A 24,559-nucleotide genomic window follows, 5' to 3' on the forward strand; every position below is an offset into this window, starting at 1 on the left:
TACAGATGGAGAAATCGTGACTGCAGAGCTGTTGTTCTATTGCAGAGTGATGGGAACCTCCCAGTTACTTTCCTTCTCTGTCCTTCAACGGCTCCCCGTTGTCCCAGTTAAGTACAAAGTTTTTAGTTTGGAAAGGAAGTCTCTCCACAATCTGACACCCACCTATTTTTCCAGTCGAATTTCTTACCCCTCCTCCACCCTGCCCACCCTAAACAACATCAGAGTGAAATCATAAAACGGTAGTCACTGAGCCCTTACTGTGTGCCAGGCTCTTTGCCAAGAGCTTCACGTGTATCAGCTCATGTAATCCTCATAACAGCTTCCATGAGGTGTAGGCATTGTTACCACCTCCACTTTATAGATGAGGAAACCGAGGCACAGAGAAGATGAGACACTTGACTCAAGGCCCCATAGCTACTTGCAGGTTCCAACACACCAGTCAGCCTCTGCCCACACGCTCCCTCTGCCTGGGTGCCCGCGCCCTGCCTTAGGTGCCTAGCTGACCCTGACTCCTCTTCCGAGGCTCATGAATCCTCATCTTCAGGAAACCTTTCCTGGCCCTGCTCCCCTAGTGGAAATGTCCCCTCCCAACTGGATCCTCATGGTTTCCCAGAGCAAAGCTCTTTTGTACCACCTGGTACACTTTTCATCTCACCTGATACACTAAGCCCTTTGAAGACAACAGCTGGTTTTTGAGCTCTGTAACCACAGAGCCTGGCATGGTACCTGGCTCAGACTGAGACGTGCTCAACAGATGCTGAAGGAATGAATGGATGGAGGCTTTCTGATTCCTGCTCTGGGTGTTTACCCACTAGACTAGTTGGGGAGTGGCCAGGAGTCTGGGAGAGTCACTGGTCATTGCTTTGTCCAGTCCGTGTCCCTTGGGCAGATTTCTTCAAGCCTGAGGTTTCTAAGTCCAAACAAGATGAACTGTGTACCATGATCTGTTGAGGGGACAGCAGCTCAGGCTCTTTGGAAATACAAAGAGGGCAGTTTGTGGGTTCACCTAGAAGGCCTAAAACAGCCCTATGTAAGCTGGAGCCCAGGAACAAAGTTTCATCATGGGGATACCTCCCAGTAACAGAGCCCTGTGGCGGTGTCCATTCTACGGAGCCATGGTCAAGCTCCCCCATGCATTCTGGTCTTTGAGGAAAAGCTGATTCCACACGATGCAAAAGGGCCTGTGGAGGGTATTTGTGGGACCTAAGTGAAATTCACTTTCATAGTTTGGCAGGCTGTAGCTTCAGACCATCCATCCCAGCACATGATAAATGCTTCTGACGTTTGCTTCAGACACAGCATGCTAGGACGGCTTTTCAATTCTCAAATGCAGGAGTGCACCTTATTGATCAAGTGTCTTTCATTAAAGGTTGCTGAAGCCCCTCAGCCACAGGAGTAATGCCCCCCCCTCCCAGGCTCTCTCCCCAGGCCCAGCCTTCTGGGCAAGGAGGATTACTGTTGTTGGATTATGGGTATATACCTGAATTTGTTGGGGTTTCTTTTTCAATTCTTACCATAAGCACGCTGGAGAAGACTGCAATTAGGTAAATCTCACATTTACTTGGTACTTCTCTCCCTAAACTCCATCCAATTCTTCATACACACATTTTAAGAAAATAAAGAGAAAGCATGTCCTCCAAATAATCCTCCATATTAGAATTTACCATTCTGCTTTGAACCTGTGTCCTGCTGCCAGCGAGGGCTTCCCTGCCAAGGTAGAGCCAGTTAAGGGAATTAGAGGGGGTCAGTGGTTTGCCTCTGGCCAGAGGTGGCGGGAGATTTTCATTAGCATTTGCTCCTTTGCCCCCCACTGGGCTTCAATCACCCCCTCCTCTTATCAACATGTCCTTCACCTCCAGGGGCTGCCCAGGTTTATCAGATCCCATGGAGTTCTTCCAACAAGAAGGCAGCATGAGCTTGGGGCTCTTTGGAGCTAAGCCGAGAATTCAAGTTGCTTTGGTTCTAAGCCTAAAACCTGAAAATAAAGTAATCTGAAATGGAAATGCCACCTTCTCCCTTTTCTGTTATACGTAGTCCTGACTTTCTCCACCCTCCCACCTCCGCCTGTGCCTCCCTTCCTCAGCCCTGGCCTGGGCTCTGTGCATAATGTGCGTTTCATAGGTGTTCAGTGGAATTGGACAGATGCACTTCTGAGTAGGGAGGCCTTTCGGAGGAACTCACAGCAAAAGCATTGGAGTAATTGTGGCTAGTGTTGCTGTGATTGAACTTTCTTCATATTTTTATTGAATGAGAATGAAAGTCTCTAAGACTTATTAAGGGTCCAGGGTTTGGGGACCGAGGTACTGGCGTCACGTCTTCCTCCCGCTTCCTTCCTCCCTCTCCTTCCCCTCTTTTAGCGTGAGAAGGTCAAGAGAATGTGGAGTTGGGCATGGCAATCCACTGAGTACGTCAGGCTTCGATGAGAGTTACAATTTACCCTGACTGTCAGCTAAGACTGTTCCAGATTTCAACCTCTTGGCCCTAAAGATCCCTCAGGTGCTTTTTCTCACAAGGACAAGTCCCTCCTTCTTCTCTTTCCTAGAACTAGGGCTGCAGATTTGCAGGCTGGAGAAACAGCCCAATCCTGGAGTGTGCATTCATGCCCACGGCTTTTCCAGGAGGGGACTTTTCCAGGAGGGGACTCGGTCCCCTGCATCGACCCCGACCTCCCCTGGGGGCCTGGAGAAGGACGTCTTCTCTCCCAACACCAAGCATGCAGTCCTGTGGGCCTGGAAAAACCTCAGTGCTGAGCTTGAGGGGGTTCTGTGCTGGCTTTCCTGACATCTGTCCCCAGGAAGCACTGAGAACCCGGGCTAATGCTGGCACCCCTAGGTTCTACTCAGGTCTCATCCATACGGAGTGCTGCCAGGAATAAAATTATCATCCCCTGAGAGATGCACATATGTAACGGAACTTGGGAGCAGCATGAACAGTGTTCCTAAATGACAGTTTTATAAAGAAAATGGACTGAAGTGATGAATGCCAGAAAAATACACAGCTAATTATTAGATGATCACAGCTGTTGCCTTTTTTATTTAGATAACTACGCTGTTTATTATGGTGCTTTACTAAATTCCATGGTGGACCTGGTAGCTAGTATTTCTGGATAGTCCCCTGACAGGGTGATTTGACTTATTTTCAGAGTGCTGGGTGTTAGTTATCTAGGTCAAAGGCCAGAAGCAGTGGGATAGTGAAATTCCTGGGACCAAGGAGAACTCAGTAATGAGGGAACAGAAGACACTAAATCAAGTGTCAGGTTAGCAAGCTGAAGTCTTCATATTTATAATAAACTGGGCTGCAGAAAAGAAAAACAGCTTTCCCTTGGCCCTGTTGGTGGCCAAGCTGAACAGCATCTTTGGTGACAGACGAGCTGGCATCAGCAGAGGCAGCATTTCTTGAATGCTCGTGATTAACAACAGCTCTATTAGTTAGCTCTCCAGTCGTAACCCATGAGTGAGCTTTACGGTAAACGGGCCCTTTATTAACTTATTAGTGCCCAAATCCAAAATGAGTCCACCTGAAAGAATTCTAATATAAGGAGTGCCCATTGCTGCTTTTCTCAAAAATTTCTTCTCTGATCTTTTATCTTTTGAGTGGGTATTTCCAAAGATAAAATAACCACAGTCACCAGAAACTAACCACAATAGTTTTCCTACCCAGTATTCAGAAAAATCTCCATTTGTCACTTACCCAGGATTTACCAAAAATCAGGCAGCAGAGAGAGTGGGTGGCAGTTGGAAGACCTAAGCTAACTTTGTATCTATACAGATTGGGCGGCCTCGGGCAAGCCTTGAAGCCTCAGCTCTGTAGTGTATGGTGGGATGATGCTTTCTCTCTGTAGCTCTCTCTTATGGACACAAACGATTAAGAATCTAGTGACTAGGTCTTCTGAACTCCCAGGTCAAAGGTGGTTAAAGGGAGAGCTGGGAGAGCAGAGATCATCGGCTAGATTCCTGAGGACACCGTACAGCGCTGTCATGAACGAGGGCTCAGTGTGATGGTAACTATTATTTATTGAGGACCTACTTTGTGCCAAGTACTTACCATGATTATTTGCTTATAAAGCGCTCCAGATAGGGGCTATTATCTCCATTTTATTGTGGAGGAAACTGTTAAAATAATATGTTGCTAGTCACACAGCTCATAAGAGCCGGGACGTCCTGACTTCAAAGTTCATGATCTTTCTAGATGTGGCTTGCGGGAGATTAAGTCACTTGTCCACAGATGCACATCAGTAAAAGGTACAACCAGAACTCAAACCCAGGCAGTGGGTCTCCAGAGCATGTGCTCCGAAGCTCCAGGCTGTGCTCCACGTGGTCAGAGGCAGGACACGCAGACAGTGAGCGTTCTTAATATTGGAGAGGGTCAGAATCCCACATCCCACTTGACAGAGGATGCCTGTGTCTTAGGATGTAGCTTTTTTTTTTTTAATATGTATTTATTTATTTATTCGGCTGTGCCAGGTCTTAGTTGTGGCATGCGGGATCTTTTAGTTGCAGCATGTGGGCTCTTAGTTGCAGTGTGTGGGATCTAGTTCCCGGACCAGGGATCGAACCCAGGCCGCCTGCATTGGGAGCACGGAGTCTTAACCACTGGACCACCAGGGAAGTCCCAGGATGTATATTTAAACAGCTTATCCATTTAAAATAAGTATCCTAGCACTGAACTAAGAGATGGGCCTTTTCTAACAGGCTGCTGTCAGAGTCTCAGTCCTTGCTGACAGACTAGCCCCTGAAATGTGCCCATCTCCCTCCTCGAATCCTGGCCAGCTTTTTTCCCAGCCTGCTAATTGGCATAAGGGGCCCCGCTCCCAAAGGCTGCCCGGCCATGAGCCTCACGGGAAGGGCTTGTCCCCTGGCTTCGTTCTCCCTCCCTCCAGCACTGTGGTCCCCTGATGGCTGCCTGGTGACAGATGCTGGTGATGGAGGGCGTCAGGGAATCCCCCATCCCCACTCCCCGCAGCACTTCTTCGCTGAGCACCTCTCATTACGGCCCCATTTCTGGTCTCGCACGTGTTCTCCCTCACTTAGCTCTATTATGCCACCACTTGTCTCCTTTCCCAGCCCGGCTGTGAATAATGTAAATCTTTCCTCTTGATAGCATCGCTGCTCATTATTTTCCGTCTGGCACCACAAGAGCTTACCCACTGGTACCTCTGAGAAGCCAGCCACCCACAGTGCAAGGACAGTCCCCCCCACCCCATCTCTGTAAAGGTGGTTCAGTGCGGGCCCAGCCCCAGGTGGGAGAGGTTCAAGCCCTGCTGGCTTTGGTGGGAGGACAGCACTCTTTCTTTGGCTCCGACCCAGAACACTGTCTGTAGGAGGAGTGGGTCAGGGGCCACCGCCCTTTCACCTTTGCCAGGCAACTGGCTTTGGACAAGTCTCTTGAGTACCCTCTACTGAGCGATTGATTTTATCAACACAGGGCAGGTGCTGCCCCCAAACAGGCCCGGAGTGCCCTCAGCCTCCTGAAGTCTGCCCTCTGCCCCCCAAACTCAGCACTGGTTCCAACTGCTCTGGACCTCCAGGTGAAGATAGCCCATGGTCTTCGAATATGTCATGTAGGATTATTACTGTGGTTTTATGCAAAGAAATGCACTCCAATTTTGTTCTGTAACTAACAACTCAACTGTGCCTAGAATCTCCAGAGTCCCTCAGTGTGACCCTGTGATTCTGTAACGGTAACGATGTTCGATGGAATAATGACTTTGTAACCTAATGTTTAAAAGCTCCCTCTGTAAATGTAGGCAGCACAACCTGCTTGGTTCTCCCTAGACTTCCCAGTATCGGAGTTATTTGAGACCTCCAAGATTATTACTATTTGGAATTTGATTCCATGGTCTCCTTAAAAACTTCTGGAAGCTTTCAGGCACATGAAATCATCAAGATCTTCCTTTAGAAAAAGTCATTTCAGATTATTTCTAGAAATTTTACCAGAAAAGTGTTTAAACTTTCTCCTGTTCTAAAACCCAATTTTAATTTGTTTCTTTACAAAACATCTTTGCCTGTCTGTCATATCAGGTTAAGCAAGCACATTTGGCAAATCAAAAGGGGGGGAAGAAAGTCATATTTGTGGCTTTCAGTGTGCCAGTGGTGGATTAGCAATAGAATCTTACATTATATTATAAGGAGGAAACCACTCTTTAAATAATGGCTGGAAAATCACACCCTTAATCCCTTTCAGTGTGTTTTAGAAATTGGCACTATTGGAAAAATCTTTTACAATAGATTTGTCAGAATGTCCTAAGCATAGAAGACTATGGAAGGTTGCTGAATTTCTTGGTAGATCAGAAAAGCAAGTGTGTTGAGAAGAATACATATTGAGAAGTATATACTGTTTAAGATTCCTGTCTCTTCAGTCATCTTACTTGGAATGGTTGGAGAATTTTCCTGAAGTGGCTAATGTACCATAAGTAGACAATGTGAGTACATCTATCACGTGTGATCAAGACAGAAAAGAAAGGAATAAAATAAGGTAAATACCTCATTTAGCTTTTAGAGCCTCAGATCAAATTCTACATGGATTACTCACCTTTACAGAAGATGTAAGTAGACTGTATGTTCTTTAATTTAGGCGGTGGGGGAGGAAGAAGGAGGATATTTTATTCTTTGTCTCTCTTGTCACTGTGGATGTGTATGTTCATTAAATATTTTTTTTCCTTTAATTAAAAAAATTAAGCCTTGGAGAAAGGCTTCTAATGCCATTAATTTGATGTAGAAAGTCTACTTTATCCTAGTTGGTTTGAAGAATATGAATTCATTCTTTTTTTCCTCCCTTCCTTTTTTCTTTGAAGAATGATATTTTACATTTGTATGTTGCTCTAGAGTCCGTCTTTCTTTCTTTATTTCTTCACACCTGTCCTGCAAGGGAGGTGACACAACTGGCCCACTTTAGGGGTAAGGAAACCAAGGCCCCTGCCTTAGATGAAGAGCCACACCACGGTGGTGATGTTTGGATAAGAACCCAGTCTCCTGGCTCCTAGTTCACGGCAGGCAGTGCCCATCACACCTGGAACCTGTAAGAAAGGAGATGTACTTTAGGTACAATGGACCCTTTTGTTATCCCTCCATGTTTTTCCCTCAAGAGCTGAATCCCATCCAAACATACGCAGAAACCAAGGAAGGCTTCCTGGGCTGTGCTGAGGGCAGCGTGGCACTGCCTCAGCCTTCCCCGTTGCTGTCATCAGGCAGGGCTGGACGTCAACTCAGTCTCTCACCTGGACTTCGCTCTCACTCATCTGAGGCTAAATCGCCCTTGAGAGATGGGACGGTGGATATTGACATGGCTTACGTTCATCACCGGGAGTCTCAGTGTCACCACCGCTGCCACTCTGCCTCAGCGAGAGGGACACAGGACTCTGGACTGAGTCGCCAGTGCTCCCTGGCTCTGCAGCTTGGCTGTTCTGTCTCGGGAGATGGCTCCTTCGGGTCTGGAATCCCTTCTGATGGTCTCACCCGCCCTACTTGCCCCACCATTCTTCCTGCTGGCAGATTTTGGTGAACCCATCTCACATGCCTCTGTGTGCCTTGGAGAACCATTTCCAGATGTGTTTTAGGAACTTAAGAGTAGATGTGGAAGGTAAAGATAATTCTGATACTGAGGATTGCTGTGTCCTCTCTGTGTCCCACTACCCCACCATCGTCTGTAGTCTTTCTCTGACTGGTGAGGGACCCTTCGGATGGTCAGATTTGCCCCCAGCCCTCCTGGGCCATATAGTCTGAAGAGAGCCTGCGGCGGGACAGCTTGCGGGTAGAGAGACAGGCAGTGAGGGGCCTTCCTGGTCCTCACTGTGCGCTTGTGCACTGAGCCTCGGGGTGAGGTGCGTGGGGGAGGGGAGGGAGTCTGGGTGACCACGTGGGCGGATCTGCCTGTCAGTGGGCTGCCCCAAAGGCTGTGGCAGTCAGCGCTGCTTCATGTTGATGGAGAGTCTGTCCAGTTCAGGCGCAAAGCTCTGCGAGTCTCACATATCCGCTCTCCATCAGTCCTGCCTGGCCATCCAGTAGGAGGCGCTGGAATGCTTAATGAGCAAGACAGGAAGACAAGTGCTGCCTGGAGCAACAGCTGTCTGCCACCATCCACTGAATAATTAGATAACTGCGCCAAAGCGGGGTCTCAACCAGGGAGAGCTTTGGTAGGTGAGGTGCTAAGCTAGTCCCAGAGAGTCAGGGCGTCAGGCCCACACTCCCCCACTTTGGGCCTTTCTAGCTCCTCTGCTGCTGGGCCTAAAATAGTGACCCTTGACCCTGAGAGCTGGGGAGAAGGCTATGCATGTTGACAGCTGTGGGTACCCTCTACCCAGGGCAGCAGTCAGAGGGAGGGTTGACGTACATGTTGCCAAGAACCTACCAGTGTTTGCAACAAAAGCACAAACTGCTGGCAAGAAGTCGGGAGACTTTCTTGATCACAAGTGGTATCTCCTAAGCACTTTAATTACAGAGGATTAGCAGGAAGTGGAGTGCTGGGCTCAAGGAATAATGACACAAAGAAACGAAGCAGAGAAACCCAATTTCCTTCCTTTAAGGGGAAAAAATTATCCATTTATTTAAATGAATTACAAAGGAGAGAATGGAGTGTGGCATTTCCCTCAGCCCAGAATTCAATGGATTTTTTAAAGAGCTGCGTATCTCCTTGGTCAGACCAGAAGCTGGGATCTGCAGCCTGTCTGCAGAAATTGAACTGCAGGCTCGGAACTTCATTAAGATTCAGGAGCCTTCCCCCTGGACAAATGACTCACTGATCCAGCCCCTTCTCTCCTGCTTCTCCTTGCGGGCCCTTGCCTGGCTTAGCTCATATTTTACATTCAGCACCTCTAGTTACCCAGAAATTGCATGCAAAGTTGTGAAATAGAAAAGCAGTGGGCCATGTGACTCCATCAGTTCTGCCTGGGGTTGCATCATCCTTGACTTGTAGTGTTCAGGGGCTGGGCTAGGAGGTTTGCTTACAGAAAGACCAGAGGCCCCAGACACCTACCAAAAGTTGCAGTTTGAATACATGCTCTTAGCACACCTGCTGTGTAAGTGGGGCAAATCTATAGAAATGAATGGAACTGAAATAAGATTGGAGACGTTCATGGTGAACAAGAAAATTGCCAGAATGGAATGTAGACAGAAGTGATGGTTACTGTCATATACGCAGTGACTATGCGTGAGACTTGACGGGTTTTACTAACAGGAGCCTTTTAAGGCCCAGTGCTTAATACCCAGCTCCATCTGCAGTGATTCCCCCATGGCATCCTGTTTGTGAGTCCAGGGCAAGGAGTTCTAAAACCTTATCATTCACAATGTGATTGGAAAATGCTAGGATATCGTGATTCAGACTGTGGCAATACAGGGAGGAGGAGGAGGAGGAGAAACAGGAATCAGGCACCCACCCTGTGCTCCGTACTTCACATGTCAATTCATTTCATTCCCACAACAGTCCCATGAGATAGGTGGTGTTGTCCCTAATATACAGGTGAGAAAACTGAGGTTCCGAGAAGTTTGACTATGTACAGGAGGCAATACTTGGCATAATGGAATAAGTATGGGTTTTGGAGTCAGAGGTGGGATCGGAGCCTAGCCTTACCACCCGCAATTTCTGTAGCATCTGTTTTCTCATCTATAAAATCTGGACGCCTGTGCACTGGCCTGTTGGGAGGATTAAATAAGATACCATAGATGACAGCACAGCCTTAGCACACCACAGACCCTCAGGAAAAGGCAGGTACCACTGTATGACCTCAGAGAGAAAACCAAGAGTTGCACCTTGAGGGGTCAGCCTCATCCCAACCTTCCACCATGACCCCGGCCTCCGGATCCACACCTGAGTACTATTCTTAAGTGATGAGAACAAGCCCAGCTGGGACACGGTGCGGGCCCATCCGATGAGCCCAGTGCCCTAGGAATTCTTTACCTTTCAGCTTTGCCCACTGCAGATGAGTTCCCATGCCTCAGCAGACACGGCTGAGATAAGCAGGAGAATGACCTCACTCGGTATGCACAGTGTAGATTATTCTCTGAGCACTTCTGTATGTTTGAAATCCTTGATGTAAAATTTTACAATCCCTTTCCCCAAAATTGCATGACTGAGATTTCATCAGGCCTGAGCATTGATTAGACGAAGAGGGCATGACACAGAGAGGAATTTAAAAATAACCCTGAATATAGCATCAGGATTTGCCACATTGTATTACAAAAATCTCCTGTCTCTGTGTCTGTGTGCCCTGCTACTCTGTGTATTATGTGTCCTTTGCATCCCCAGGGCCTAGCTCAGTGCCTGGCTCATAGAGTAGGTGAAGTAGCAACGCAGTAACAAAGAGCTGGTAAGGGAGCAAATGCTGGCCATTTCCCCGGGATTCGAGCCTCTAGAACTGTGTGTGTGGCTTCAGCTTGACTTCTGCTCACCTCAGAACTCTAGGGCAAGCAGTCCATTCCCACAGGTACCCCGCTCAGCCCTGGGGTGGGGCTGAGCTGGGCTGACCACTAGAAATGTCCATGTTCAATGACTTAGGAGGTGGGTTAAAGGGGCACTGCCGCCTGCTTCCCACAGAGACACACTTTCATCCCTTGAAACGATCATTTCTCTGCACTCACTGAATGGGATCCCAAAAGACACGTTTCAAACAAGTCGTTTATCACTGTTGCCCCTTGGAACACATTTCAAATGCCGGCCATTAAAAACAGGCCGTTTCACAGGCTTCTAATGATGACACTAATAACTGTGGGTTTTTGTCTCTAAGAGTCCTGATGGGCAAGACTCAAGGAGTAAATTACGGAGCTAACTCTTAATGTCCAGGGTTTATTGATCTGTGAGCTTCAAGGGAACTACGCCAGTCCCCAAAGCTTGGCAGTCCAGACTACCTTTTCATCTAAGTGATTGGGCCACCTGGGTACAGTTAACTTTCTATTTATATTAACAGGAAGACAAAGAACATGATGTGCCAGTTCTGTAATAAAGTAACAGACGCATCAAAAAGTCTACCTGGTAATTATAAATAAATTGAGTTTTCCCATGACCCACTGAGGGTTATGTTGCTAATTCCTTGTGCATTGTATCGTAATTCGTCGCGAGAAGATTCCACGCTGCCATGAATACTTGTGTCTCCAGAGTACGTGAAGGTGCTCTGTCGGCATCTTAATCCCTGTCATTTCCTGCTTTTGTTCCTTAACAGGTGAAAGTCATGCTCCGCATTTGTTCCACATTGGCTCGCGATACCTCGGAATCCAGCTCTTTCTTGAAGGTGGACCCACGAAAGAAGCAGATCACCTTGTATGACCCCCTGACATGTGGAGGTCTAAACGCCTTCCAAAAGAGAGGGAGCCAAGTCCCTCCTAAGATGTTTGCCTTTGATGCGGTTTTTCCACAAGATGCTTCTCAGGTGGGTACAACCCCTTCTCAGGCTCAGGCCATATTGATTAGTTTCAAGAAGCTTTAACTATTCACTAGGACCCAGGAGCTGGGAGGGTATCTTCCAGAGCACTCTGAGGAGTCACTTCCACTGTCTACACAACAACTTTTGGAAGCCAATTTGGCTTCCATTGAATAGTTCAGTCCTTTTGAATCGCTGGCGTCACACCTTGGGCAGGATTGTTGTGCCAGGATTTCAACAAAACGTACGCTTGGAGAGAAGGAAGAGCGAGCCAATCAGTGAATGGCCGACAGAAGCAGGAAGAGAGCAGGCAGAATTGGAAGTTTCAGGTACAGCTGCATCGAGGCGCTGGCAACTGGTCCATTAAGACCCCACCCCTGCCTGGGCTTCTGGGTGTGAGCATGTAAGAGGGGAAAAGATGTTTCACGGAGCTGGCTTAGAATTGGGCAGGGTTTGGGACTTCCCTGGCGATCCAGTGGTTAAGACTTCGCCTTCCAATTCGATCCCTGGTCAGGGAGCTAAGATCCCACATACCTCTTGGCCAAAAAACCAAAACATAAAACAGAAGCAATATTGTAACAAATTTAATAAAGACTTTAAAAATGGTCCACATCAAAAAACAAATTAAAAAAAGAAAAAAGAATTAGGCAGGGTTCTAGGGCTCCATAGAGGGCAAGTCCTACTGAGGACCTGGAGTGCTAGGTGGGGAAACTGAGGCTGACGTGCAGTCCTGTGGCCTGGGTCAGGGGAGCGGAGGGGAAGAAGAGAGGCTAGGGATAGCTGGTGTGTTACTTAGCTATTGCTGCATTGTAAACCACCCTAAGCCTAGTGGATTGAAACAGTAAGTATTTATTATTGCTCATGAGTCTGTAGGTCAGCTGAGCATTCCTCTGCTCCAAGCTCGGCTCACCTGTGTGTCAGTGATCAGCTCTGGGTTGGGTCGGCAGCTCTACTGATCTTGGCTGGATGCTATCACATGTTTGAGGGTCGGCCAGTTTTAGGCTGGTCCAGAACGGCCTTGGCCAGGTCACCTGGTCTGTCTTCCATGTTGTCTCTTATCAACCAGCAGGCTGTCTTGGGCTTGCTCTCATGGCAATGAGAGGATCCAAGCTTCCAGGCCTCTTGAGGTCTAGGCTCAGAATTGACACATCATGACTTCTGCTGAATGCGACTGGTGCAAATTCGAGGAGTGGGGAAGGGGGCTCTGACTCTTGATTGGAGGAGCTGCAAAGTCACATTGCAAGGGGCAAGCACACAGGGAGGGGTGGAGAATTGTGGCCATTTTTGTTAGTCTGTTATGAGTACAATTTGGAGGCTTCTTGGGGGCCCAGGGTGCCAAGATTCCTTAACCAAGGCTCCTGGAACCAATCCCAGTAAGAAAAGATGTCTGCCAGAAGATTGACTTACACCATCTGGTGCAATTCATCCGCAATGAATTGGTGCAACTGGATCTTCTAGTAGATATCTATAACCCAGGTAATAGGTGTACAGTGGGCTACTTTGCCTGCGTTTTGGCATCAGACACCTGCACCTTCCTGATAAATTTCCAGCACTTCCCAAGATTTAAACAAAACAGTGTGCACTCGGGTAACTAATAACCTAGAGCAGAACCTGAAGACAGGGTGCTGATGGCTACCATTTGCAGCTCTTGCTAATTTCCTCCATGCGGTATCTGAGTACAGGAAGTAGCAATGTTCACACAGACACCATAGGCACTTAGCACATATTACAGGCTCCATTCATTAGCAAGCTAAGCATGTGGTTTCCCCAAAGAGTTTTACCGTGAGAAGACAAAGTACTTTACTTTATGAATAAGTTCTGTAGTTTTTCTCCTCATTACATTTTTTGTGTGTTGTACCACCCAGTGGGCTCACTAATCTAAACCTGACATTGGGTCTAATAAATGGCCTACAAGTAATTTAATTAACACAGTTAAAACTTTTCAAAAGCGAATCTCCCTAAGTTGTAAGAATTCCAAAGCAAGCCCTAAATTAAGTGTGGACTATTAATGAGTTTTAGATTTATTCGGGAAAAGGGAGCCATTTTTATTGCTAGTCTTTGCTTACATTTCACACTTGGTTCCAGAGCTCATATGCTCACTCTTACAGTTGCTCTCGCTTCAGAATGCTTGCTTTTGTTACATTTCCAATATAATAAATTACATCTCTATATGAATTTGTAGTTTTCAAGAAGTTCCATATACATTAACCCATTCGACTCTTCCTGGAATTCTGTGGTATTGAAAAGGGAGGTAGTGCTGTTTTCACATTACAGACAAGGAACTGAGACTCAAAAATTCAGTCTCTCATTCACAGACTCTTTCCTGAGTGGACATCTGTCCTGGAGTCTTCCTATTAACCAATCCGCGTCCTGCTCAGGATGGTGTTGTATCTTTGCCCTCTCGCCATTTTATCCACTATTTCCTAGCAGTGTGTCCTTGGGCAAGTCACTCCACCTCTCTGGGCCTCAGTGTCCTCATCCATAAAATGAAGACAAGATCAAAATGTGCCTCATTGGGCTGCTGATTCACTGTGTGGATACACGTGAGGTGCTTAGAGCAGAGGCAGAACACAGTGAGTGCTCAACAAATGCTACTGTTTTTACTATTCTGTTGTCACTGTTAATAGTAATATCATGCTGCCGGCGTGGCCAGCCTCAGCCCCCGTGAAGGAGCACCCTCTGAGCCTTTGAAGCAGGAAAGCAGGAAAGTGTACAGAATGCGCCTCTGCTCTCAGGCCCCTGTTGTTGGCCTGTGAGGCAGCAGCAACCACCGTGGCCCAAGGCGGTCATGAACTTTGCTTTTACTCGGTCTCTAAGGACATCAGCTTCCTGAAGCTAAGCAGTGATTAGAACAGTCCTTGCTCCTCCTTATAAGCCACACTCAGTACACTCAAGAGGCCTTGGCAGTCATCAGCTGCCCATTGCTGGGGCATACCTCTGCTGGTTCTGGCTTTGGGGAGGTGTCTTAGTCCATTTTCACTGCCTTAACGAAACAGCACAGACTGGGTAGCTTATAAGCAACAGAAATTTATTTCTTACTGTCCTGGAGGTTGGAAGTCCAAGATCAAGGAGCTGGCAGATTCAGTGTCTGGTGAGGGCCCCTTCTTGATTCATAGACAGATGTCTTCTCACTACGTCCATTGTGGAAGGTCCAGGGAGCACTCTGGGGCCTCTTTTATAAGGGCACTAATCCCATCCAGGAGGGCTCCACCCTCATGATTAATCACCTCCCAAAGGCCCCACCTTCAAATACCATCACATAGGACATTCAGTTTCAACATATGAACTTGGTGGGGTAAGGGGAACACAAACATTCCATCGTCACCAGGAAGGGTGGGCAGGAGGACTGAGTCCTGCCGGTGGGTAACAGGCTTCCTGCACACACAGCCCTGCCTGTGGAGTCCACTTGGGAAGGCTCCTGCTTGTCTAGGCTCAAGGGGAAAGACAGCAAAGGGCCTCCAGGGGCCATTGTCAGCTAACAAACACCAGATGGACATGTTGCTGACTGCTCTCTTCTCAGTGGACACTGGGCAAGAATTCTGCAAGGGGAGGCCTGCCCACCCTGCGCCCTGTGAGGCTGCCCCCGTTTCTCTCTGTCCTCAGGCCTTTGGACGGGTGATTCAGTAACGTGTGCGGATTTGGTCCACACACAACCATCTTTCTCTTTGCTGACCTTGAATCTAATACAGTTTGTTTTATGTATGGCTCAAGGTGAGCTCTCAGCCTCCTAACCCCCATCTCACTTTATGTCTGAGGAAGGCAGAGTTCATTCGGTGATAACTTCTCCTGGCTCTGCAGAGGCAACCGTTAGCAAATTCCATCAAGATTCCACCTCAATCTCAGGGTTTAGCTCCGGACTCTCATTGCCTAGGCCCTGGGGGTGAGACAGATCCTGTGGTCCCCACCGCAGCCTCGTCCTGCCACCCCCTTCGTTCAGGAGGAGCCCCCAGCAGAGCTGCTGAGGCCATCACCAGAACAATTGACAGTTGTTAGGAGTGTGGTTTTTCAATTTCGGTTCGGGAGAGAAAATTGATTTTCGAACACTTAGGTTCATTGTGCTGCTGCAACCTGGAGCTGAATAACTACATTCAGTGCCGAGGCTGCAGTTCTCAGATTCCCACTGGGAGGCACGTTGCTCCGATGCCCGCTGAGCCCCGGGTTTGCACATCCCCTGAATGCTCCCAGATCTGACTCTGGTGCTGAGGGAGAAAGGAAGGTGCAGCACACGGTGAGTGATTCTATCTTCCTGCTGCTTTGAAAGCCTCAGATGCTAACCAGAGAGATTTCCCAGACCCCCAAGTTGGTTCACAAAATTTATTTTCTTATCATTTGCAGAGTGCTGTATTGGGTGTTAATGGGGAAATACAAAATGTTACCAAGAGACTGGCCTCTGTCTAAGGATGTAATAATCACATTGGAGATGAGACACATAACAGGCTGAAGACCACCCATTGTAACATACTGACCAATGGTGATTAATAGTATATACGTTGAATGTAACTAGAGAGAAAGAAAGAAAAGGCTGGTTTTGAAAAGAGAAGGATGTAGATGGAGAAAGAGGAGAGAGTTAGGAAGACAAAGCAGACATGCATCACAAACCTCCTGCTTAGATTAGAACTATAATGTATCCCAAGGTCACTTTCCTGAAATGGCACATCACCCTTTACCCTCTAACAAGCCTAGCCATTTCATAAGCTCTGAGTGTGTGTAAAGGGAGGATCTAGTTAGCAGAGGGTGAATGGAATATTTAAATACTTGCCCGGGGAGGAGGCCAGAATGGCGTGAGGTCCATGAAAGCATTCTGCGTTCCCGTTCCAGCCTGTTCGTGCCCGGCCTGCAGAGACAGCAGCTGAGATGTACCACAAATTAGCAGAAGGGCGGCTTGCATTTAATGTGTGTAATGCTCAGGCTTGCGAGGGGGTGGGAGGTACGAAGGGTTCTGTGCACCTCCAGAACTGCGTTAGAGCCGACCCGTCTAGAAGTGCCATGGCTCTGGGACCCTGAGTCCCAGGAAAGCAGGTGCAAGTTTCCATTGTTAACAGTCGACTCACAGTTTGTGTCTCCTCTTGTGTCTGCCAGGCTGAAGTGTGTGCTGGAACCGTGGCAGAGGTGATCCAGTCTGTGGTCAACGGGGCAGATGGCTGTGTGTTCTGTTTCGGCCACGCCAAGCTGGGTCAGTGAGAGCTTTACTTTTTCATGCTGCTTGCTGGATTTCCCAATCACTTTATCCATTCTTCTGTATTGTACCCAGAGTCCTCGGGTGAAGGGAAAGGTGGTTTCCTACAGGTGCTGAATTGAATAATCATGAATAACCATTTCTGCTCCTAAAATATAGATGCTCATCCTAAGTGGATTCCCAGTCATCTAGGAAAGCCTTAGAGTCCAAGAGATGCACAAAAGGAGTAGTGGGGTTGTTTCCACTCGGTCCAGGTCAGGGTCACGCCCAGAAAGCTAGCAGGAAAATTACATTTCCTGAGCAGGGGTTGCTGGGGAGCAGAGAGGATCCCCCTTCCCCAGAGGACTTGGGTTCAACATAATGCCAGAGGAGAAGCCACCAAGCAAAGGCCACACCACATTAGCACCTGTCTGGGGAGATCAGTCTGCCAGCATCCTTGCTTCCCACCACCCAGCTGTCGGGAATCCACCTGTGCTGAAGCACCTGGGAAAGGCGGCCGCCACACACCTCTGTGAGGGTTGGATGACTGAATCCCCTTGAAGTGCCTTCTTAATCCTGACCTGTGACCATCTGCTCACCAGGTCTTACTTTACATGCTTGATAAGTTAGTAATTTGGCGAGTTCCAAAAAGTGTCCCTGGGCAGAGCTTCCAACAGCAGCTTTGCAATGATGGAGCCAGTTCTAGGCCAGATCGGAAAGCCCATTTCGTCTCACTGCCACTTCGGTCTTCTTGATCTCTGATCAAAGCAGTGATCCAGATTTTAATGGAATTTGCCCATGCAAAATATACACAGCATTTAACTTGAAGAAGGATATAAAGTGTAAGTATGTGGAGTGAATCCGTGGGGTGATGATAAAAAGAACCATATTAGTGATGGAAGACTTCTGCCTTCCCACCATGAGGAAAACAGTACGGACACTGGATAGCTTGTGATGTTTGGGATCCTCCTCAAGGTCAATTGTGATTTAATCTTGTCATTAGTCGGGGCTCTCACATTCTTTATTATAGCTATTCCATCAGTACTACTTGGCAATGTCAAATGTTTAATATTTCTCTCACCTTTTCATTTCCTTTCTTCCCATTCCCCACTCCCCATGCCTTTCTTCTGCATCCTTGGCATCTATTCTTGAGACTATAGCATGAGGCCTGGACACTCAAGCTGCTTTTGCTTCTTTCCTCGCTCTCCCAGGAAAATCCTACACCATGATCGGAAAAGACGATTCCATGCAGAACCTTGGCATCATCCCCTGTGCCATCTCTTGGCTCTTCAAGCTGATAAATGAACGGAAAGAAAAGACTGGAGCCCGTTTCTCGGTGCGGATCTCAGCCGTGGAGGTGTGGGGCAAAGAAGAGAACCTTCGGGACCTGCTGTCGGAGGTGGCCACGGGCAGCCTGCAGGACGGCCAGTCTCCGGGCGTGTACCTGTGCGAGGACCCCATCTGTGGCACGCAGGTGATTGCTTCTGGGGCTTGGCCGGCTCCGAGGTGGCTCATACCTACCTCGGCGGCTGGGGTAGTTCACCTCGTGACTCACTCAACATGTAAACGGGGAAGGCTTGCAAGTGTTTACTTTAAAGCGAACTGAAACTTTACGGCCTGCAGCTGCAGGGCCAGCTGCTCGCCCAACCTAAATATTTGTACCTTGAATCTAATTGACAATGAGCAGGAACCGCAATTGTTGTAGCATTCGGGGGAAATTGAATTCACTTTCTTTACGCCCCTTTCAAAAAAAAAAAGAAAATACAATCTTTCTTTTGTTTAGCAACAAGCGGAAATGTTTACTGCTTTGCACAAATAGCTCCAGCCATTACTGGGGTTGTTTATGGCTCTATAAACTGTGTTTCTGGCACTGGTTTACAGCCGGACTAGTAATGCTGTAGGAAAAAGTAATAACCACTTTCTAATTGGAACCATGATATAATTGCTGGAACCATGGAAGCCAAGAGAAGCTCCAGTTCGCCTTTTCAGGATGTCATGCCTGTTGTGAGTGTTTCTCCCTCGCTGTTTGACAGCAGAGGTGGGAATGACCTGGGAGGACCCTGGTTCATATCCAGAATAATCAGTTTTTCCCAGTCTTTAGCTATAGGCTCTATTTTCTAGTTTTATCAGATGCCTCCTTTTTAGGTAGGTGTTCATTTTAGTAAGCACCTGCCTCACCCCAGGTGGGACTGTTTTCTCGGGTGAGGATACCCACTCTCTTACCCCCATCTACTCACACCTGGCCATGTTCTTCCCCTGCTTAGAGCACCTCAGGTCCTTCCACTTCCGTTAGGAATCCTCGTGATTCGCAAGGGGCCCTACACAACCTTCCAGCATCACCTGCCACCACTCCCCTCCTGCCACTCCTCTTAAATTACATTTAGGTCCCCTAAGAAAGCAGTGCCCCTCAAACTTCAATGTGCATAAGAAGCACTGGAGATCTTGTTAAAATGCAGGTTCTGGTCCCGTAGGTCTGGGATTGGGCCTCTGATGACGCATTTCTAACGAGCTTCCCAATGGCGGACCACACTTTCAGTAGCAAGGCTCTAAGGTACCAACCATCCTCCCTCTTTTTACTCTGGGCCTTTGAACATCCTGTTCCCTGTGCACAAAACGCTGCTGACTCCTCTCCTCTGGCTCTTCATCTGGCTAACTCCTTATTTGTTGGGTATCAGCTAGTTGGCACTTCTTCCAGGAAGCCCTCTTAGATGTTTCTCCTGACTGTCAATTGTGATTGCCTGGTTAGTTCTCAGCAACTCCCAAAGGTCCATACCATGTCTGACTAAAATTGGCTCTTCATAGTTTTAACAGATGCATCAGGTACCATTTGGCTATGAAACCTAATTAGAATGCAAACTAACTGGTCATACAAACATTAATCCAGTGGCTCTCAAACTTCAGTCTTCATCAGAGTCACCTGGAAGACCTGTTAAAACACAGACTGCTGGGCTCCACCTCTAGAATTTCTGATTCAATAGGCCTGGGATAGAGCCCTCAAATGCGCATTTCTAACAAGTTCCTATGTTACGCTGACGCTGCTGGCCCAGGGACCACACTTTGAGAACCACCAGTTTGGAAGCATAAGATATGCTCAGACCATATCTACACAGCACCTGTGATGGAATCAGTGTCACCCTACCCACTGCTCCCACTCCAAGCATTACTTAGACTTTCAAATATGCTATAACCTCCATTCACTTTTATAACTCCTTTAATGAAGTTCCACAGAGGTGAAAGCTCTGGTTAACTGAAGACTAAGAAAAAGAGGAAGAGACCAACATCCTCTTTACCTTCTTGTTGAAGAATCTTAAACATTCTTTGGGTTATCTTTTCTGCGATAGTATGTATAAAACAACGAGCACCACAGAACCTCTCTTTGAAGTTTGAGGATTTCGATGGTCTCAGGTTCCAAATATCGACTCTCATGGTTCAGAATTACAGGTGCAGTTAGAGTCAGAATAGAGGACTGTCAAAATTTGACCCTAAGGCACATACTCCAAATCATTTCTTTGAATAAATCAGAAATATTAGTTTACTTTTCTTCCCTCCCACCCCCAATAAAGGAGTGCTGGTCAAATGCTGATAATATCGCTCTGAGTAAGGTTTACTATAATTGCCAAGGCATCTCATAGGATTTAGACACGTGGCCCACAGTCCTTCTTTAATCAGTTAATGAGTATGCCATGAACATGAATTTAGCAACTAAAGATAAAATAGCCCTTAAATGATATAGATGAGACATTCAAGTATCTTGGGTGTTTTCATATGTCTTTTACACTTACTCCTTATTTATAACTATGCTAGTAAATGTGGCCTAAAATTGGCTCTAATTAGATAGCTGGGAAAATTGAGAATTGAGTTAAAGCTAACTAAGTTTTTTCACTTCTTTGTGATACCAGTACTATCTGGACTAAAATCACACTTTGCAACCCACCTGCTTCTAAACACTCTAATCTTTGAAATCAAGATGCGGTCACATCCCTCATGTTTTCTTAGGTACCTGGATTGCCCAGGATGTTGGTTTGCTGGCCTCTGCGGAGGTCAGGGTGGGACACCTGCCCCCATGGATCACCCAGATACAACCATTTTCTTTTCACACCTGATACTTACAGATTCTACTTCAGTTGTAAAATGGGTGAAAATACGTTTCATCCAATAAGCGTGCTCAGTGTTAATTTCAGATATGAATAAATTAAGCTGAGAATTGCACGTGGGTAGAGGCCCTGGTTCCAGAAGGACGTCCAGCCTTCAAGAATGCGGAACGGACAGCCAGGCCCGAGTGGCAGGCACACTGCCCGCCTGCAGCATCGGTCCTTCCCTTGTGTCTTCCAGCTGCAGAACCAGAGTGAGCTGCGGGCGCCCACCGCGGAGAAGGCCGCCTTCTTCCTGGATGCTGCCATAACCTCCCGGCGGGGCAGCCAGCAGGACTGCAATGAGGACGACCTCCGCAACTCCCACATGCTCTTCACGCTGCACATCTACCAGTACCGCATGGAGAAGAGCGGCAAGGGGGGAAGTAAGTCTGCCTCTGCCCTCCCTGGAGAGAAGCCTCTCCTCAAGGGCAGCTGTGACCTTTTAAAATGTAGTACGATCTGACCAGTGTGGAGTGTGCCGATGTGTCAGTCAAGACAGTTGTGTAGTCTGGGCTGACGTTTGCTTTCGAACAACCCAGGGGAAAGGGCTCACTCGGTAAAGGTGATTTACAGATGTAATTGCCATGGGAACGTGAGAGAACAAATGTTAAAAAGAAAAACAGCTGCTTCATAGTATCTTTTTGTTCAAAAACCTTAAAGGTGCTTATCACGAAAGACCAACATGTATCTACCAAAGCACCCTGGCAATGTTACTAATCAGTAGCCTTGAAGCCACTATATGGACCGGAAAGAAACAAAACCATGTCTTTTAAATAGTCTATAAATCAGACTTCTGAATAACGAACCAGATTCTGGCTGCCTCCCTGCCTCAAGTAATGCCCAACTGTGACATTTCTCTGTGAAAACCTACGCCCAGGGCATGCTCTGTGAGCAAGCTGCACTGCCGGGAACCCTAATCAATGCTTATACCGTCCGCTCTTGGCTGTTTTCAAAGCTGGCACCGACCTCGGTGCAGCGCTCCATCCTTTGTCTGCCAAGTACTATATACTCTATGCTCAGGAGCTGAGTACCAGCACTCAGCTGAGTGTCTCAGGTGGGATCCTGGGCAGTGGGCAAAGTAGTCGGTGGACCTCACTGGGCTTTTCTAAGGCAAGTGTGGGCCACAGGGCTGGGCTGGCTGGACAGCAGCTTCCAGAGTCTCTCTCTGTCCACTTCTACAGGGCTTTCAAAACGTAGGCAACTGACCCCCAGTGCTCTCCAAATCATTGCCTCAAGGACACTGGATGCCAGTAAAACAAACAAAAACCCTGAGTTAGGAGACTAAGCCTGGTGCCTAGAAGTTGTGCAGCTGATTGACTAATGGGAGGCAATCAACTAACCTAATTCCAGACATGCGACCGGGACCTGTGGATGGGCTCCCCAATTTGGGCTCCTTGTTGCCCAAAGACTTGGAAACCGGTTTTCCTGGAGATAGCTCTTGGGGGCTTCTGTTCCCCCTTTCCGCATGGGGGAAGTGGAAGCTCCCTCCTCCCCCCATCTCAATGCCTTTGTTGGCCCAGTCTTCTGTTATATTGTTCCTACTCCTTAATTGTTGTTATTTAGTTCAGGTTTATGAGGTGTAATTTAAATTCAGTAAAACTTACCCTTTTTATGTGTTGTTAAATGAATTTTGGCAAATCTATTCAGTCGTGTACCCACCACCACTATCAAGATATAGAACAAAGCCATGGCTACAGAAAAGTCCCTCTTGCCCTATTATTCAGTCCCCTCCCCAGCCCCTGGCAACCACTGATCAGATTTTTGTCCTTATAGCCTTGCCTTTGTCCAGAACAACATGTAAATGGAATCATGTGGTCTATATGTGGCCCTTTAGTGTCTGGCTTCTTTGATTGAATATAACGCATTTGAGATGCATCCATACTGCTGCATGGATCAGTCATTCACTTACATTGCTTGCCGCCTGCTCCTTTAGTTTTGACTGGGCCCAGAGATGCACCCCTACCCCCACCCCCAGGCCTAAAATCTCACCAGATGTCCTCGCTGGGGCCAGAGTTCCACTAATGCAGTCTCAGACCCACCGCCTTGGCTACCTGCACTGACTGCTGCCCAGGAATCAAGAGGTACTGGCCCTCACTGGCACCCAGGGAGACGTACCATCCGCAGATCAGATCGCTCTTGACCACCAGTGATGGTGATAAGGGTCTGACTGGGGATGAGCAAAATATTTTGAATGCGAGTCTTTCAGGGGAGATTGATTCTCAGTGAAGGGCTCGCATCATGTACAGCACTCCTGTTTAGAATAACTTGCTTAAAGAAGGAAGCAAGGGATTAGGATAGGGATGAAATGATCCAGACCTTTAAAATCTGTAACAGAATTTGATCCACAGTTCTCCTAACAATCTGGGAGCTGGCTTTAAATCCTGCCCTCACTGATTTTTCTGAGTTATGTCTTAGCAGCATGAATGTGGGAATCTGAAAAATGTTTATTTTATTCTTTTAAGCTACCAACAATAATCATAATCAAAGCCTGCAGTGGATTCTTGTACTCGCAGCAAAGGGTGGCTTTTAAAAGATCTGACTCTGGAGCCAAATGGCTTCCAAATGGCTCTGAGCAGAAAAGCTCAGGAGGGAAGGATAATCCCTCCTTCTAGGTTTCTAGCCAAGTTAAAAAAACTTGCTTTCAGTTTTTCACTTTCTTTCATGGTTCTGCCCTCAATTTGGAATCTGAAAGTAGGGAGGAATCTTGAAAACAAAGAAACAATTGAATTATTTCAACTATAAGAACGTAACGTATAGCTTCCACAAAAGTGTAGGCTAGGACATTCCCTAAACCCAACAATCCACCCAAGTCCTCACCTAACAAATCCTGGGCACTTATTAAATATTTAACATCAAATTCATTTTCTTCCTATTTATAAATTGTGAAAGTGAATTGCTTTTAAATAATAAATTCAGGTTAAAAGACAAGGCAGATACTATTAATGGCTTCCAAAACCTAGTGAGGTACTTTCTAACGTATCTGTAGATGAGAACAAAGAAAAGGCAGGCATCCAGGCTGATGTGGGTGTTAGGCCCAAAGGACCTGGGGGCATCACCTGCCTGCTACAGTACCTGGCTTCCGGTGAGGAAGGGAATCCACGCCAGAATGCACACAGCCTCCTAGCCCACGTCTTGCTTGACTTCAGTGCATTTATATCTGTTTAAAATATAATGAGGAGATTTGGAGTGTTGTTTAAAGCAGAAATTTTGTTTACTTATATATAAGCAATAATCCCTGTGGACCTGGCAGCCAGAACTCAATTAAGGAAAAGTTTATTAATTAGTCACCCTGCAGGGAAACAGAGCAGAGCGAGCTGCTGGTAACTGGCCATTAGAGGCCAGTGAAGATGCTGGATTCAAAGAGGTCTCTGCTGCAAGAACTAAACACACCATGTGTATATGGGCACCTGGAGCTTATACACATATATGCATTTTATAAACAGACACGCACATACACATATGCACATATAAGTGGACAGACAAAAATGTTTACAACATGTCCAGGCAAGGTAGAAAAGAAAATTCTGTGTGGGTGTTTCACTGCTTTGCAGATAGCACTAGGTTAAGCTTAAAATATTTCCTGCTTTAAACATTTTTGGAGCATTCGTGGGGCTGGTTCTTCACCTGTCATGGAGCGTTCCCCTGCTTTGCAAAGCTATATCTGTAAAGGCTTGAGATTCCCCTTGGGAATTGCAGCAATGGGGAAGGGGACCCTAAAACCATGACAATCAGGAGTTGCTCCTCATAAAGATGAGTGAATTAGGAGTCCAAAGCCAGATGCTACGAGTGATACTTCAGTGGAATACACAATACAGAAGTTCACAGTACAGAATTTTCCAAGTCCTATTGATTAAGATGGTTTTTAAAAGCCTCACTTTGGTGAGTAATCTAAGCTTGCAAGCAACTATTGCCCAGGGTTAAGAA

General features: G+C 47.1%; 1 protein-coding gene across 1 annotated transcript in view; it reads left to right on the plus strand.

Moving 5' to 3' along the window:
• Positions 1-24,559, plus strand: part of KIF26B (kinesin family member 26B) — a 479,220-nt gene that overhangs the window by 376,779 nt on the left and 77,882 nt on the right. The window contains exons 6-9 of the mRNA XM_068538512.1: positions 11,150-11,356; positions 16,427-16,520; positions 17,714-17,976; positions 20,835-21,018. Coding sequence (XP_068394613.1) covers positions 11,150-11,356; positions 16,427-16,520; positions 17,714-17,976; positions 20,835-21,018 — 748 coding nt within the window. The remainder of the gene's footprint in view (positions 1-11,149; positions 11,357-16,426; positions 16,521-17,713; positions 17,977-20,834; positions 21,019-24,559) is intronic.

The sequence above is a fragment of the Eschrichtius robustus genome, chromosome 3 (assembly GCF_028021215.1).
Source record: "Eschrichtius robustus isolate mEscRob2 chromosome 3, mEscRob2.pri, whole genome shotgun sequence".
Lineage (NCBI taxonomy): Eukaryota > Metazoa > Chordata > Mammalia > Artiodactyla > Eschrichtiidae > Eschrichtius > Eschrichtius robustus.